The sequence below is a fragment of the Arachis duranensis genome, chromosome 5 (assembly GCF_000817695.3).
Source record: "Arachis duranensis cultivar V14167 chromosome 5, aradu.V14167.gnm2.J7QH, whole genome shotgun sequence".
In the NCBI taxonomy this organism is placed as follows: Eukaryota; Viridiplantae; Streptophyta; class Magnoliopsida; order Fabales; family Fabaceae; genus Arachis; species Arachis duranensis.
The window spans coordinates 25,892,995-25,909,604 of record NC_029776.3 but is presented as its reverse complement, the minus strand read 5'-3'; the positions used below and the strand labels follow the sequence as shown (position 1 = coordinate 25,909,604).

Sequence of the window (16,610 nt, the reverse complement as noted above, 5' to 3'; positions counted from 1 at the left end):
GAATAGTAATATATATATATATAAAATAACAATAATAATAATAATAATAATAATAATAATAATAATAATAATAATAATAATAATAATAAAGAAAAAGATATTTAACTAGGAACCTTGAAAAACGGGTAAAACAAAATCGCAAAATAAAAAAATGCAACGCTCAAGAAAGGATTACTTGCGTGCTAAGAAGCCTAATAGGAACATGATAAAGATAAGCAAAAGAATAAAGGACAACCAAGGAAGGAGCATAACTAGCCCCTGACTCAACCTGCGAAGCTAAGGCTGCTCAGAGGGTATATATATATACATATAAACATACATAAGTATTCTCAAAACACACCAAAATACCAAGGTAAACTCCTAACTCTCCTTCAACCTCTAAGAGGAGCAGCATACACAAGTTACTTGGAGAGTAAGCTAAATACATATATACATATATACAAACAGAAAACCAAAATACACCCAATGACTACTTCGCTTTTCAGGATTCAGACGCCTAACGAGGAGCCTCTTGACCTGCATCTGAAAATAACAGTACAATATGGAATGAGAACCGGAGGTTCTTAGTATGGTAAAAGTGCCACGCGTATAATAAATACGGTCCTAAGAATGCCATAGGCAATACTAGGACTCCAATATTCAATTATCCAACTTAATTACTAAATAGAAGCTATAAAATAGGGGTAGGTATTCTAAATCTACCTAACTTACTCAATTTCAATCCTAATCTAACACTAAACCATTTCTCCATTTTCTCCATCCCTCCGTCATCCACAATGTAACAGAAACAAGCAACCAAACAAGGTCGCGCACAAGTAATGAGCAGATAGTACAAATAGCAAGTATAACAGATAGCAGGTGATATATCAATTAGGCAAACCCAGGAAATGCATAGCAATCAAAACAAACAAATGCATATGATGCATGCCTATCCTATGGCTGATGGGGCCCATCTGTCGGTTATCCAGCCAACCCGATAAGTCCGAAAACCTTAGACTGTCCCCCGTCGTGCATCCCCAAGTGTCTATGCATAGAGTTCACATTCAATCATCATATAAATCACTCAATGGAGGTTATCGATACCCGGGAATTTATACGTGCCCGGTCACCCTTACGACGTAGGGTTAACAGAGTATCGAGAATCAACCTGGAACACGTGGTGGCAAGCCACATTTTTTACCCAGGAAACCTCGTATCTTAGATATCATCATTCATAAGCCAAAACAATTATCATCAATACATCATCAAATGGTAAGCTTTAACTTTAGACCTCATTAACATTCTCATTTCCTTCATAAAAGTCACCGTTTACAACTTTCTTCACCCTCAAGTTATCTTGTTTTCCTAGCTTCTTTTGTCTACTGGACCTAGAACCATACTTAAAGCCTTAAAGGGAAGAAAATGAAGGTTTAGAAGTGGAAAATTGGTTTTAAAAACAGCCAAAACCAATTTTTGCAGCAGGCAGCATCCACGCGTACGCGCAAGCCACACACCCATGTGGGTGTACATCAAGTCACGCGTACGCGTGAGTCATGCGTACGGGTGAATATGCACACACGCGTACGCACGCTTCTCGCGTAGGCATCGCCAAAATTTTACACCACGTGTACACGCAAGCCACGCGCACGCGTGGGTGGACGTGTTTTGAAAAAAATGGGCATAATGCCCAGAAGCATTCTGCAACCAGATTTTACCATCCTGCAACACAGTTTTATACCTCAAACTTGCAACATCCATAACTTTCTCTACGAAATTTCATTTTTCACAAAATTGATATCAATTAAGAGTTCTTAAAACCATCTTTTACTTGCAACAAACCATAAATCAATCAAGAATTTTTGGAGTAAATTATGGATGTCCAAAGTTAATCAAAATTTGGTTTTAACCACTTTCAATAAAACCTCATTTTCACCAACTTAACTTTCTTACCATATAAACCTACATTGTGATGCCATATCCACTCAATTCATCAACAACCATTGCCAATAATAACTTTAATCAACTTAACTAACCTCAATCATTGATAATTACTCACTTTTACCTCATACTTCAACAACCATTCATTGTTTATATCAACTTTTCACATACACCAACTTACACCATATATTTATCAACCTCCCATCAATATACCAATTTAAATTCCATTAGCAAAATCAACCCTTCATACACATTAACCCATCAACTTAACATAATAACTTGTCATTAACAATTACCAATCATAACTCATCAATAAAAATATCAACACAACCCATTATAAGCAAGTCCAACAACATGGAATTAATAACATCATCATCCCATTTAATGTTCATCAACATTTATACCAACAATAACACAAAGCTACTCATTAAATGCCATTAACAAATTCAACCTAGCCTATGATTCTTCTAACCTAAGTTTTCGCAACACCGTAAATATTAAACGTGCAAAACTTAAAACATACCTTGGTCGATCACTTAATTCAACCAAGGCAGCCTCTCAACACAAAATTACAGCCCCTCTAAGCTCAATCAAACAGCCCCAAAGTAAGCCTTGGTCACCAACAAACCTCTAAGTAATCCCAAATCAATTCCAATGCATGAACACCCACTTAACCTACACCTAGTACATATATATGTTCCAAATCAGTTTTCTGTCACAATTACAAGATTGAGCTAGGGTTAGGGTGTTCTTACCATACCCATATGCTCAATAGCTTGAGCCCACAAGTTTCAGAAGCTAACTTGAACCTAGAACATAGAAATTGGACAAGATTCACTATAGGTTTTTAAGTTTACCAAAGAAAGAGGGATATAATTTCTGGACTTAATAGAAGGCTTACCAGTGAAATTGTTCAGATAGAAAGGTAGAGCTCGATGCACTAAGCGCGTGGCCGCAAACGGTGCGGTGATCGGAGCCCGGACGAAGAAGTTATGGTGGATCAAAGGTGGTTAAGGGTTTGGGGGCTCTTCTTCCTCCCGAAATCTGTTTTGCTGCGTTGCATGCAAATGGAGGAAGAAGAAGCTGCTATCTTCTCTAAGTGTTTGGGTCCAGTTGGACCCATGGTCCCGGTTTGGGCCCCAGTTCAATCGGCTCGGCCCTTTCGATTCGATTTTGGGCCAAATTTTTGAAATTGGTATCAAAATTCTCGTTTTGACGAGCTCTATCCTATTTTGATACTAGTTTTGCATTTTTAATTTTTCTATTTAAAATTCGATTTATTGACTAATTATTTCCTGATTTTAGCGGGGTTTACAATCATAACTCATCCACAAATGTTACTGACTTTAAATTGAATGCCGATCAATAACGACAGGTATGACGTTACTCTTCAATGTGAATATAATTACTCGAAATAATAACGGTCGATCCGAACCTCTTAATAAAAGGGGAATGGTAAGAAATTCAGATCCAGATTACATTGTAAGAAAAAGAACTTATTATACATTACACTTACTTGAGCGTCGGAGTGCCTTTTGCAGGTACCGACCTCTCCGCTTCTTCGTGGAGCCGACGTATGCCCTCTTGTTGGAAAAGTTCTTTGATACTCGATAGAAGGTGGGCTATACCTCAGTTAAAAGTCAGGCAAGAACATTTGGCACCCACCGTGGAGCCGAAAATATAAAACTCTTCTCATCCTTCTTCTCGGCCTCAAAAACCTATTTTTCAATCCATGGCTGATCAACCTCCACCAACACCTTCCAAACTCCTGCGGATGGTAACCGAGCTGCAATAGGCGAACCAAAAAATGGCGGAGGAAAATCAGAGGATGGCGAACCAAATAGCCGAGCTGACCAATGCTCGAATTGAAAACAATGAAGACCGCAATGAACGGGTGGAGGATGAAGAGCGTGAGTCTGGGCCGACACACGTTTCTAAAACTACTCGGTGGGATGGGGCTCAACCTGAAAACAAAAATTGGGAGACCGACAATGCTATGGGGCCTTTCACTGCTGATATCATGAATTTTCAAATGCCTTGAAGATTTGCTTTACCTGCAACTTTAACCCCTTACGATGGGTTGGGGATCTAAAAAAAACACGTCAAGAAATTTCGATCAATAATGATAGCAAACGGTGCTTCTGACCCTGTTTTATGCCGTTGTTTTGCTACATATTTAGACGGTCATGCACTTGATTGGTTTTGTTCCTTGCCTGCAGATTCTATCTCGCGCTTCCAGGAACTCACCAAAAAATTCGAGGAACACTTCGCCGCTTCCTCGATCTACCTTCACGATTTCGATTATTTGAACACCATCAAGCAAGGACAGAATGATAGCCTGAAAGATTACATTACTCGTTTCACTAAGGTGGCAATGATCATTCTAAATATTCACCCGAAGGTGCACCTACACGCCATCAAAAGTGGCCTACGCCCCGAAAAATTTCAGAAAACAATCACGGTAGCCAAGCCAAAAACTTTAGCTGAATTCCAAGAAAAAGCTAAAGGCCAAATGAAAATCAAAGAATTAAGATAAGTTAGGAAGTCAGACAAAATCTCAGCAAGTAAAGAAGATGACAGGGGACGAGATAACAAGCGTCCTCAATGATTAACACGATGATACAATTCATACACACAGTTCAACACCAAGCGGGAAGACATCATCAAAGAAATATTGAACTCAAAATTAATCAAACCCCCCAGGAAGGCCGGAACCTACCCGGAATTAAAGAATGTAGACAAGACTAAGTACTGTGCTTTCCATCAGAAACACGGACAAACAACTGACGACTGTGTCATTGCTAAGGATCTACTAAAGTGCCTAGCTCGGCAAGGTCATCTCGATAAGTATATCGGGGGGCATATCCAGAAACAAGGTACACAGAATTTTGATCTATCTTTAGCAAGTCCGTCATCTCGAAGCAAAGACAAAGCCCCATTGGCTCCACCGACTCAACCTTGGGGGGTGATCAACTGTATATTTGGAGGATTCGCTGGTGGAGGAGAAACAAGTTTTGCTCGCAAACAAACTTATATAGCTATGTTTGCAGTAGAAAATATGACCAATGCTCATAAACCAATATTGAATATACCAAACATGACTTTCCATATTCGACCTTACCTTAACTGACCCTAATTTAGATGACCCAGTCATCATTACATTGCAGTTGGGAGATCTACTAGTACGAAAGGTCCTGTTAGATCCCGAAAGCAATGTCGATGTCCTATTTTATTCAACATTCAAAAAGATGAAATTAAGTGACAACTTGCTCCAGTCATCAACCGGCGATCTTGTAGGGTTCTCAGGCGAATGAGTTTCCATTCTCGGTACAGTGTGGTTACAAACCACATTTGGTAAGCACCCTTTATCTAAAACCCAAGATATTCAGTATCTTGTGGTAAACTACTTTAGTCCATATAATCTCATTCTTGGTAGACCTTTTCTAAATAAATTTGGTGTAATTATATCTATTTTCACCTTTGTGTGAAGTTCCATATGCAGGATAATATCGTTGCTACAGTCTATAGTGATCATCGTGAGGCACGCCACTAATACAATACTAGTCTAAAACACCCAAACAGACACAACGGGGCGCAAGTTAATGCTATCCTTAAGCACATAGATTCACCTCCTTTGGCCGAGCTTAACCCCCGTGCCGAGCTCCAGGAACGACCTACGCCAAATGAGGAACTAATAAAAGTAAGATTAACTGACGATGAAACAAAATTTACTTTTGTAGGTTCAACAGTTCAAGGTGCCGACAAAGAAAAGCTCGTTCGGTTCCTCCAAAAAAACACCGATCTGTTTGCTTGGACACCAGTGGATGCCAGAGATCAGCCCAACAGTCATATCTCATAAACTGGCTATAAACCCGGCAGTCCGACCTGTAGCTCAGAAAAAGTGAAACATCGGTGCTGAGAAATGACATGCATCAATGATGGAAACCCAAAAGCTCATCCAAGCAAACTTCATCCAAAAAATTTGATTTACAACATGGTTAGCTAATGCTGTCATGGTAAAAATACAGAACAGTAAATGGGGATGTGCGTCGACTTTACTAATTTAAATAAAGCATGCCCTAAAGATGCATACCCTTTACCTTCTATTGATGCTTTAGTTGATAACTCTTCTGGCTTTGGCATATTGAGTTTTACGGATGCATACTTTGGTTATAACTAGATTCTCATGCACCCATCAGACCAAGAAAAAATAGCCATCATAACAGAATTTGGAAATTATTATTACAAAGTAATGCCTTTTGGCCTTAAGAATGCAGGGGATACGTACCAAAGACTGATGGACAAAATCTTTGCAAGACAAATCAGCAGAAATGTTGAAATGTATGTTGATGATATGGTCGCCAAAACAACAACAAGAAAATCCCATGTAGATGACTTGACCGAAATCTTGAACCAGATCCGGAAGGACTAGCCGAGGAATTGAGGCAAACCCTGAGAAATGCTGAGCTGTTCTAGACATGCAAACACCACAAACAGTCAAAGAAGTTCAAAGACTCACAGGAAGACTTGTAGCTTTATCTAGATTTTTACCTTGTTTAGCATCTAAATCTATTTACTTCTTTCGACTGCTTAAAAAACAAACAAATTCACCTGGGACGACGATTGCGACAAAGCTTTTTCAAAATTGAAAAATACACTTTCAAAACCCTCTATTTTACAAAGGCCTGATTTAGGAGAACAACTTTTTCTTTATTTATCTGTAATTAACTGGACTGTATGTTTCGTTCTTGTCATAGAAAGAAACAGAATCCAACAACTTGTGTACTTTACTAGCAAGTCTTTGCAGGATGCCGAGCTTCCGCTATCCAACCATTGAAAAGCTCGCACTCGCACTTGTGTTCTCAGCTAGACGCCTCCGACCATATTTCCAAAGCCATACCATCACTGTCCGGACCGATCAACTATTAAGACAAGTGCTTACCAAGCCAGAGCTCGATGGTCGGCTCATTAAGTGGTCCGTCTAGCTTTCTGAATTTGACATCAAGTATCAGTCGAGAGGATCAATCAAGTCACAATACCTCGCAGACTTCATAGCAGAATTTATTGGCCCTCAACCTGATGAAAACTCAATAGAATGGACTCTGTATGTTAATGGAGCTTCTAACACTCAAGGGTCTGGGGCCAGCATCTTATTCGAAAACCAAAACGGTATCATCCTGGAACATTCCTTATGCTTCTCCTTCAAGGCCAGCATCAATCAGGCCGAGTACGAGGCACTCATCGCAGGACTAAGGTTATGCATTGAACTAAACATCACAGTAATCAAGGTATACTGCGACTCCCAACTTGTAGTCCAACAAGTCAATGAAACTTTTCAGGTAAAAGATCCTCTTTTGACAAAATACTTATGTATTGTCAAGGAGCTGATAGCTCATTTTTCAAAGTTTGAAGTACAGCACATTTCAAGAGAACAAACCACCGAGCAGACATCTTGTCCAAGCTCGCTAGTACACACTCACACAATACCACCTTATTTCTGTCAACTTTATCTACACCAAGCATCAATACTATTTGTTTAGATCCTGATAAGGATGATTGACAACAACCTTACATTTATTATCTGCAAACCGGAAACGTTCCCCCAGAAATCACCAATCCGAGGAAGTTCCGGAGGCAATTGTCCTTCTTTACTTTACTAAACAATAACCTATATATGTGAGGATATACTCGACCTCTTTTGAAATATCTCAACAGGCAGGAGGCCAAGCTTGCTCTGGCTGAAGTTCACGAAGGAATTTGTGGCACACACATTGGACCAAGAAGCTTGTCTACCAAAATTTTTCGAGCCGGATTTTTCTGGCCGACTTTGAATATTGACTGCCAACAGAAGGTGAAAACCTGCAAAAACTACCAGCAGCACGCTCCAATCATACATACACCAACCGAACTATTACATAATTCAGAGGTATGCTAGCCATTCTATTAATGAAGGATTGATATCCTAGGACCTTTCCCAATGGCATATGGACAGGTAAAATTCCTAGTTGTAGCAATAGACTACTTTTTAAAATGGATTGAGGCACAACCATTGCCAAAATCACTTCAAAACAAATGATTTCATTTATATGGAAGCACATCATATGCCGATTTGGAATTCCTACACATTTCATTACTGACAATGGTCGTCAGTTTGCCGACCAAACTTTTAGAACCTTTTTGAAGAATCTCAAAATCAAATAATTTTCTTTGGTAGAACATCCACAGACGAACGAACTAGCCGAGGCTGCCAATAAAGTCGTTCTACATGCTTTAAGGAAAAAATTGGATGACGCCAAAGAACTCTGGGCCGAGCAATTACCAGAAATAATATGGAGATACAACACTACCACCCACTCTACGACAAAAAAAACTTCTTTCCACCTAGTTTATGGTTTCGAAGCAATGATCCCTTTAGAGATATCTCAGAGCTCATGCAAAACATAGGCAACCGAGCAAGAAGCAATGCAGCGAATAGAACTCGAGCTAATTGAAGAAATCAGGGATATTACATCTATCCAACAACGAGCAATGCAACAGAAGATCACTCGGCAGTATAACCAGAAAGTTCACCCTCGCTCCTTATAGATCAGAGACCTAGTGCTCAGGAAAACCGAACAAGCAAGACGACCTCCATCCCATGGAAAGCTCGCAGGTAAGTGGGAAGGACCATTTAAAATTGCAGAAGTAATCGGCAAGGGGGCTTATAAGCTTGAAACTATAAATGGTACTACATTATCTAATTCTAGGAACATCACCTCTTTAAAGCCTTATTATAGTTAAAAGACAGGGACATGCTTGTACTCTTTTTTCTACTCACAAGATTTTTTTCATTTCGGATTTTGCTTGGAGAGGTTTTAACGAGGCTAGCCTACTAGCACCTTTATAAATAAAAGGTTGACTTAATCAAATTTTTATCGACTTTTTCTCTTACAATTATCAATCTATTACTATTGGAATCATTTCTAATTATGGAGATAACTCAGCATTGCAACACCCGGCTATATGAATCATACTCCATATTTAACTATAAGTCGTATTGTCATCAAATACGCAACAGAACTAATCTAATACATTAAAAGTGTAAAATAACTTCGTCTGAAATATAAATCAGCTACGCCCTATGCTAGCAAGCCATAAGCCCAGCACCTGACAAAATGTAATATGTTAATAGAATAGTCAAACTTTTTCAAATAGAACACACACTACATTATACCTATAAATACTGATCAACAGCCACATCCCCAACTTCCTTCACAAGAGCTCGGTCGGAAGCAGACTGAAGCACCTCATCGGCCACTACCATAAATGGAAATTTCTTATCCCAAAGAGAAGAACCGTTATCATCCACGAGAAATTCATGCAGCTTTTCTTGGCTTTTTCACAAAACTTGAGAGTTCCTCCAGAGGAATTCCCTCATTCTTCTCCTCGACATCGCTATTAAGATTAACATCCTCAGTTTTTCTATTCTTAAATACAAAATTCTTCTTCACTGGCATAGGTTGATCTACTTCTCCCCCACCGTAAACCTTTGTTGGATTTGAAGATGATCCTTCCTTATATAAATTCTTGGTTTTCAACCGAGCCCTTAGCTTTGAGGCTGACATACCAGGATATTTACCGCCTGCAAACAAAAAATAGACATCAATAAAAAATAAATAACCATCAGCCGGTAACAATAAGAAGACAAACCCTCACTAAGATAATTAATCACAGATGTCCTATCTTCCTCTCATGGAAGTAATTCGTATATAGATATCAAATCTCTCCTGTTAACCAATTCAACTTGAAATGCTATTATACATTCAACCCGAGAAAATATGTATTCAGGGCCTAAAATCTGTTGTGGTTGACAACACCAATATATGGGAAATTTCTCACCAAAATGCTCATCCATATAGAAAGGAAAATCCTCTTCAACAGCCTTTTCCTTGAGGAACAACTCTTTAAAGTCCTTAAAGAAAGGCTTATAAAGTTTAAAAATCCCAAACTCAGTGAGCTATTTAGATTCATCCATACTCCCTTCCAAACTGTCGTTGCTTGAAACAGAGAAAAGAATAACTCCAATGTTGGTTCAATCTCAAAATACTCCATTAATATTTTAAAACTCCTTAAGAATGCCCACCCATTTGAATGGAGTTGAGAAGGGGCACAATTAAACTGCTTCAGAACACTACACTCAAAGCTTGTAAAAGAAAACTTCACACGCAGCTCTTCAAAGACGCAGCTATACATGAAAAAAATATTCAAAGTCTTTTCTTCTATGAAACACCCGTTCAAACCTCGTGCAAGGCAACAACTCCACACGACAATCAACCCTCACTATATTAGACAAATTAATCTTACCAACACTGGACTGATCAATAAACAAGGAGCCACGGATTTTGATATCCTCATTAACCCACTCATATGAATCATCATCTAGGACCTTTGCAATATTCTTTTCCTTCTTGTCTCCTATTGTTACAAAGAGCAAATACAAAAGCAAAACAGAAAGCCACACAAGGATGAAATGAAAACTAACCTCTTTTACTCATCCCTGTCTCTTCGATTCTACACTTTCAATAAACCACCAGAAGTTTAATTGAAGACTTCCAAGTTTCTAAAATATTTAATAACCCCACTATTTTGTTACAATTTCAAAATAAAGCATCTGGACCATTATCTCAAGATACTAATCAACGGTCACTAACCCACCTAGGAATTCACACCTGAGCGTTAATGAAGCAACACTTCATTTATTTCCTTTTTTAAGAAAAAAATAACATTTATTGACTTTTCAACTTTTTGTTAAAACAAGTTGACCTGAGGGCTCCTAACCTCGGACAAAAGGCCGAGTTATAACTCAATTTAAAAAAAAAATAACAAAAGCTTAACTTGTTTCATCTAAATGCCATCAGGTCAAGCTTAGGGGTTGTGATATGACCATTACACGTCGATTACAAGGTAATAATTCGTCCATAAAAACTTTCAATTGAATGCTGATCAATAACGACAAGTATGAATTTACTCTTCAATCCGAATATAATTACTCGAAATCATAACGGTCGATCCGAACCTCTTAATAAAAGGGAAATGGTAAGAAATTCATATCTGGATTACAATTTAAGAAAAAGAACTTATTATACATTACACTTACTTGAACATTGGAGTGCCTTTTGCAAGTACTGACTGTTTCGCTTTTTTGTAGAGTTGACGAAAACCCTTTTGCTGAAAAAGCTCTCTGATACTCGACAGAAAACGGGCTATACCTCGACTAGAAGTTAGGCAAGAACAGTTTTATTTTTTAAAATTTTAATTTTTTGTTTTTATTTTTTGAAAGTACTAAAAAAATAAAATTTTATATTACAAAATAAAAATTTTAAATTCAGTCTTTCATTTTAAATATAATATTAAATTTTAATTTCTTACTCTCAATTCAATACCTGCTTCCAAACACTACTTAAAAGAGAAGTGGTGGCCGAGTAAATGGTGTCAGCGGAGCTAGCGTAAATTAAAGCATTGGTGAATGTGAATATAATTTGGTGAAAGCTATTAGGTTTGAAACATTGGTAGAACGTAGATTGGATTTGGATCTGAATGAAGTATTGTAATATTGTTACTGGATACACAGACATCATAGCATTGCTTAATATATTAAAGAAAGGCCAACAATATGATTGAACATATTTATTTATTAAATGCTTATAAAAAAATGGAGACAAAGTTGTTGGGGTGAGAAATGGTCGTGTCCAAAATGATTGAGCACGTTAGCACTACCAAATAGCTAGTAGCAACAGTTCCTATCTAAGACCATGCATATCATAATCATATGAAATTCAATTTTGATTAATATCCCCACATATATATACACTAATATAATTAGATATACACTAAAATCAGGGGCAGAGCTACATGGAGAAAAAGCGAGGCATCCACCCCTTAATTTTAACATTTTATACATAAATTATATGTACATTTTAGTTTAATTCTTTTTAAAATTTTATTTTAATATTATTTTATTGTGTAAATATTTTTGATCTTTTTCTAATATTTTATCTAATTTTTCGACTAAAATCATTAGATATATAAATCTTTTTAAAAAAAGTAAAAATAAAATAACACGTTCTCTTAAATAAGTATCTAATTATGAGCCTTTATTATTTTACCTCTTCTAATAGTATTTATAAATATTTAGGAAAATTAATCACACCTAAAATAATACTAGCTATTCAATTTAGAGAGAGAGTTTTTATAAGGCTTTAATTGATCTGAAATTGATCTGAAATTTTGATCAATTTAGTGTGATACTTGTTAAGTTGTCACTCCTTTAATTACAGCGCATTGCATCACTTTATTTAGCAAAATCCCGATTACGTTTAACCCCCCTTTGATAGCTCTCAATAATGAAAAAACTAAATAAAATGATTTTAATATATGGCAGCATTTTTTTTGGTCAGGCATGGCAGCATTAACAAGTGTGCTGTCCCAGCTGTGCATGATCTAGAGATTCAATGTATCCACTATCCAATAAACAAATTAATTGAATAAAACTGGTTCATATGGCCACATTCACTTACGAACAAAAAAATGTATCATACGCTCGTCATATTATTTTTTTATTTTTACTTTTACAATTTGACATCGATCTCAGTACTCGCATTAGATTTTGCCCATGAAAGTTGAAAGCATGTGTTAAGTTTTTAAATAGGGTTTCACTCTAAAGACTATTATACCCTCGCAAATGAAACTACTATTATAGAGTTCTTATTACTATTTATTCTAAAGTCTTATTAACATAATGTGTCTTAAAAAATATTTTAAGGATATTACAAAAAATATTTTATAAAAATAATTAAGAAAATAAATTTTTTTATATTTTCAATGAATTAAATACATAAAAAACTTCAATTTTTTATAAGTATATTCTTAAAATATGTATTTAAAATACAAAATAGCTAAATCATTTGTTTTATCATAATTAAACATACATGAAGATTAATGAGCTTTCATTCTCGTACGGAACAAGACATAAAACTTTGCAAAAGCGAAAAAAAAAAAGCAGCATAGAAGGCATCTAGAGAAGGGGTAAAAACTAAAAAGTCGTTCTATCGAAAACAAAATTAAATGATTATAGTTACACCAATAATTACAATAGAAACTTTCCTATTTTTCTTTCTTTACTATGGAATATGGATTTAATTCCTGATTCTGATATATAATCCAACGGTCTTAATTTCGTAGCCGTGACTTATATCAACTAGCATGCTTTACAACTGTAACCAAAAAGAAAATCAACTTTTCTTTCTGTCCTTTTCTCTCTTAACATTCATTATGAGTTAAGAAGTAAGGTTGAGGACAAAGTTGGAATATCATTAAAATTCCCAATGCTTCAGAAATTATGAAAATTTAGTTAGACATTATTAAAAAAAAAATATAAGTAAATAATAAAAAAATTAAATAATATAAATAATAGATATATCGAATGTTTAATTCATTAAGTGTGTAAATAATTATTCTAATATTAAAATTTAAATAAATAATTTAAAATATAATATATTTTAATTAAATTAAACTAATTTTAAAATTTATTATTCGTATTATTTACGAAAATAATTGATTACTTATACTTTTCCTAAACTTTATTAAAAGCATGATTAATGCACAGAAAAACCAACCTGCTTTTCTGACTCATCTTCTAGTTCTCTTCCTCCACCTTTTTCCTTGAAAGAAACCAAACAAAACAAAACAAAACAAAAACACATCATTCTTTTCCTCGTTACTAATCTGTGTAGCTAAGAAAGAAGGAACACAAGGAAGAAGAGAGAGAGAGACACACACAAAAACAAAGGACCAAAGCAAGAAAGAAAGAAAGAAAGGGAGTTTGAAGAAAGAAATGGGAAGTACAATCCCATTATTCAAAGAACAATCCTTGTTTGTAATCACCAAGAAGCTTCTTCCATGGACACTCTATGCTTTGCTTCCATTAGCTCTACTTCGCTTGTACTTCTACCCTTTACCCCTTCCTCCTTCCCCAGAAACTGAACTTCCCCATTCATCAACCCCCATCACCATAGCTACCCACTCTTCTCTTTCTTCTTCAACCTCTCTTCCTCTTTCTTCACCTTCATCAACTTCAGGTACATACACTTTTCCTTAAACTATGCTATTTCTAGTTAATTTTTCTCCGGTTTTAATTTTCAAATGTGATTGTACGAGTTTAAGAAAGATATTTAGTCCAAAGTACCCAGTGGAGTCATTGGTTTAAGGTTTTGGGTCAAGAAGTCGTTCCTCCAAAGAGTACTTTTCTTTGTTCTTAGATTCTAGTAATTTTGGCATCTTGGTATAAGTAAAGTTTTGTTCTTGATTGCAGAAAAGGAAAAAGGTGGTGATGATGAAACATCATGCGACTACTTCAATGGAGAATGGGTCCGTGATTTGAGAGGCCCTTTGTACAATGGAAGCACATGCAGCACCATTAAAGAAGGCCAGAATTGCATCAAACATGGAAGACCTGACTCAGGGTACCTTCATTGGAGATGGAAGCCAAGCCAATGCAATCTTCCAAGGTTTGATCCTAATGCTTTTCTCCAACTTGTTAGAAACAAGCACATAGCTTTTGTTGGTGATTCAATGGCTAGGAACCAATTAGAGTCCCTTCTTTGCATGTTATCAACTGTTTCGGAACCTAACCTTGTATACCGCAATGGGGAGGATAATAAATTCCGGAAATGGCATTTTGTTTCCCACAATGCAAGTGTGTCTGTGTATTGGTCACCTTTTCTTGTTCATGGTGTTGAGAAATCTAGTTCAGGGCCTAATCATAATGTGTTGCATTTGGACCGTGTTGATGAGAGGTGGGGTAAGGATATGGACCGAATCGACTTGATTGTGCTTTCGATCGGTCATTGGTTCTTGCATCCAGCTGTTTATTACGAGGGCGATTCGGTTCTCGGATGCCATTATTGTCCCGGTCTTAATCACACTGAAATTGGGTTCTATGATGTATTGAGGAAGGCTTTGAGGACTACACTTAGTAGCATAATTGAGAGGAGAGGTGGTGGTAGGGAAAATAATAATGGGATTGATGTGATTGTGACAACTTTTTCGCCGGCACATTTCGAGGGTGAGTGGGATAAGGCCGGGGCTTGTCCGAAGACTAAGCCATTTAATTAGCATTGTTGAGACCTGATGGACACCCTGGTCCTTACATGTACCCTTTTCCATTTGCTAATGGGGTTCAAGAGCGAGTTCAAAATGATTGTGTTCATTGGTGCTTGCCGGGGCCTATAGATACATGGAATGAGATCTTTCTGGAGATGATGAAGAAGTGGGAGCGAATGACCGTGGAGTGAATGAAAGCCGAGGTACTTCCTCTGCTTCAAAATAACATTAATTTGGATAAGATTATACATTGAACTTTCAATGTCCTGCTTTATCTAGGTTGATTGTTATTATGAAACAGAGTAATTTTTTCCCGCTATCTTGTTAATTTTAGTAGTGTTTTTTTATTATTTTAAATTTTTTAATATGTTACTGTATTTATCACTTGAATGTTAGATATTGAATTGGGAAGGATCAATTTTGTTGTTGGTAGAAAGAACAAAGAACAAATAAGGGATTCTTTTGTATTTGGTAAAGAGAAATTTTAATGAATTAGGGAGTGGTTGGTTTACTCTTCTATTCTTTGTTGGGGCTATGTTCTTCCATGATGGAAAAAGCACTATCTATTGATAGAGAAATGGAGGATGACAAATTAATAAGGGTGTGCAAAGCATTGATGTTTTTGGAATGTGACAATGTGTGTAGAATGATCATTTAGAAGAATGTACAAAACAATTTAATGTGGACTTGTGAACGAGTTCCAAACCCATAGGGCATGTCTTTTTCCTCCTTCCACAATTTGGTAGTCATTTTTGCCTGGTGCTGGTGGGTTATTTATTTCTCTCATTTGTTTGTGTCAAGATACATTAGTTTTTTAAGATTGAATTACTCTATTGATTCCTATAGTTTTACCAAATTTGCAATTAGGTTTTTATACTTTTTTTTCCCTTTCAATTTGGTCTCTATACTGTTTTTAATTTTGTAATTAGGTCCTTCCTAATGTAAAAAATGTTAGAGTTAACTTAATATTTTTTCGCAAATTGAAAGTATCCACAATTAAGAACTTAATTAGATCTATAGCCACATTTTTTCGGAAGAAATATTCTGTTGATTTTAACGTCTTTGACATAAAAATGATCTAATTACAAAATAAAAAATAGTATAGGAATCTAATGAAAAAGAAAAAGAAGTAGATGAACCTAATTGAAAATTTGGGAAAACTATAAAAGATCAATAGAATAATTAAACCTTTTTTAATGTATTACTTTATCCAAGTGAACAATTATTTGGGAACCGAGTAGTAGAGTTGATCCATTATGTTTGTGTTTTTACTTTCTCTTAATTCCTTAAAATATTTGCATTATGTCAATTTTGAATTGTTTATATGTAGTTTAAGTTTTAACCATGTTGAAATTTCTGAGGAATATGTTCACTAGAAAGTTAAAAACTGAAACTGGGGAACCTTTGTTTTGTGATCTGGTAGGATTTAATTTAATTTCAGAGATCATGTGGTACAAGTGTACTACTACTACTACTATATGTTGGTTGGTGCTGTCAAGTGGCATTTTAGTAATTTAATAGTGCATTTGTTTGGACTTTTTGTGCCCTGAAAT

General features: G+C 36.1%; 1 protein-coding gene across 1 annotated transcript; it reads left to right on the top strand.

Moving 5' to 3' along the window:
• The first annotated feature begins 13,578 nt into the window (after positions 1–13,578).
• Positions 13,579–15,898, top strand: LOC107488880 (xyloglucan O-acetyltransferase 1-like). The gene is given in 3 exon segments (XM_016109660.3): positions 13,579–14,033; positions 14,267–15,061; positions 15,064–15,898. Coding segments are annotated over 3 exon segments (1,224 nt in total). The 5' UTR covers positions 13,579–13,789; the 3' UTR covers positions 15,249–15,898.
• The last annotated feature ends 712 nt before the right edge of the window (positions 15,899–16,610 follow it).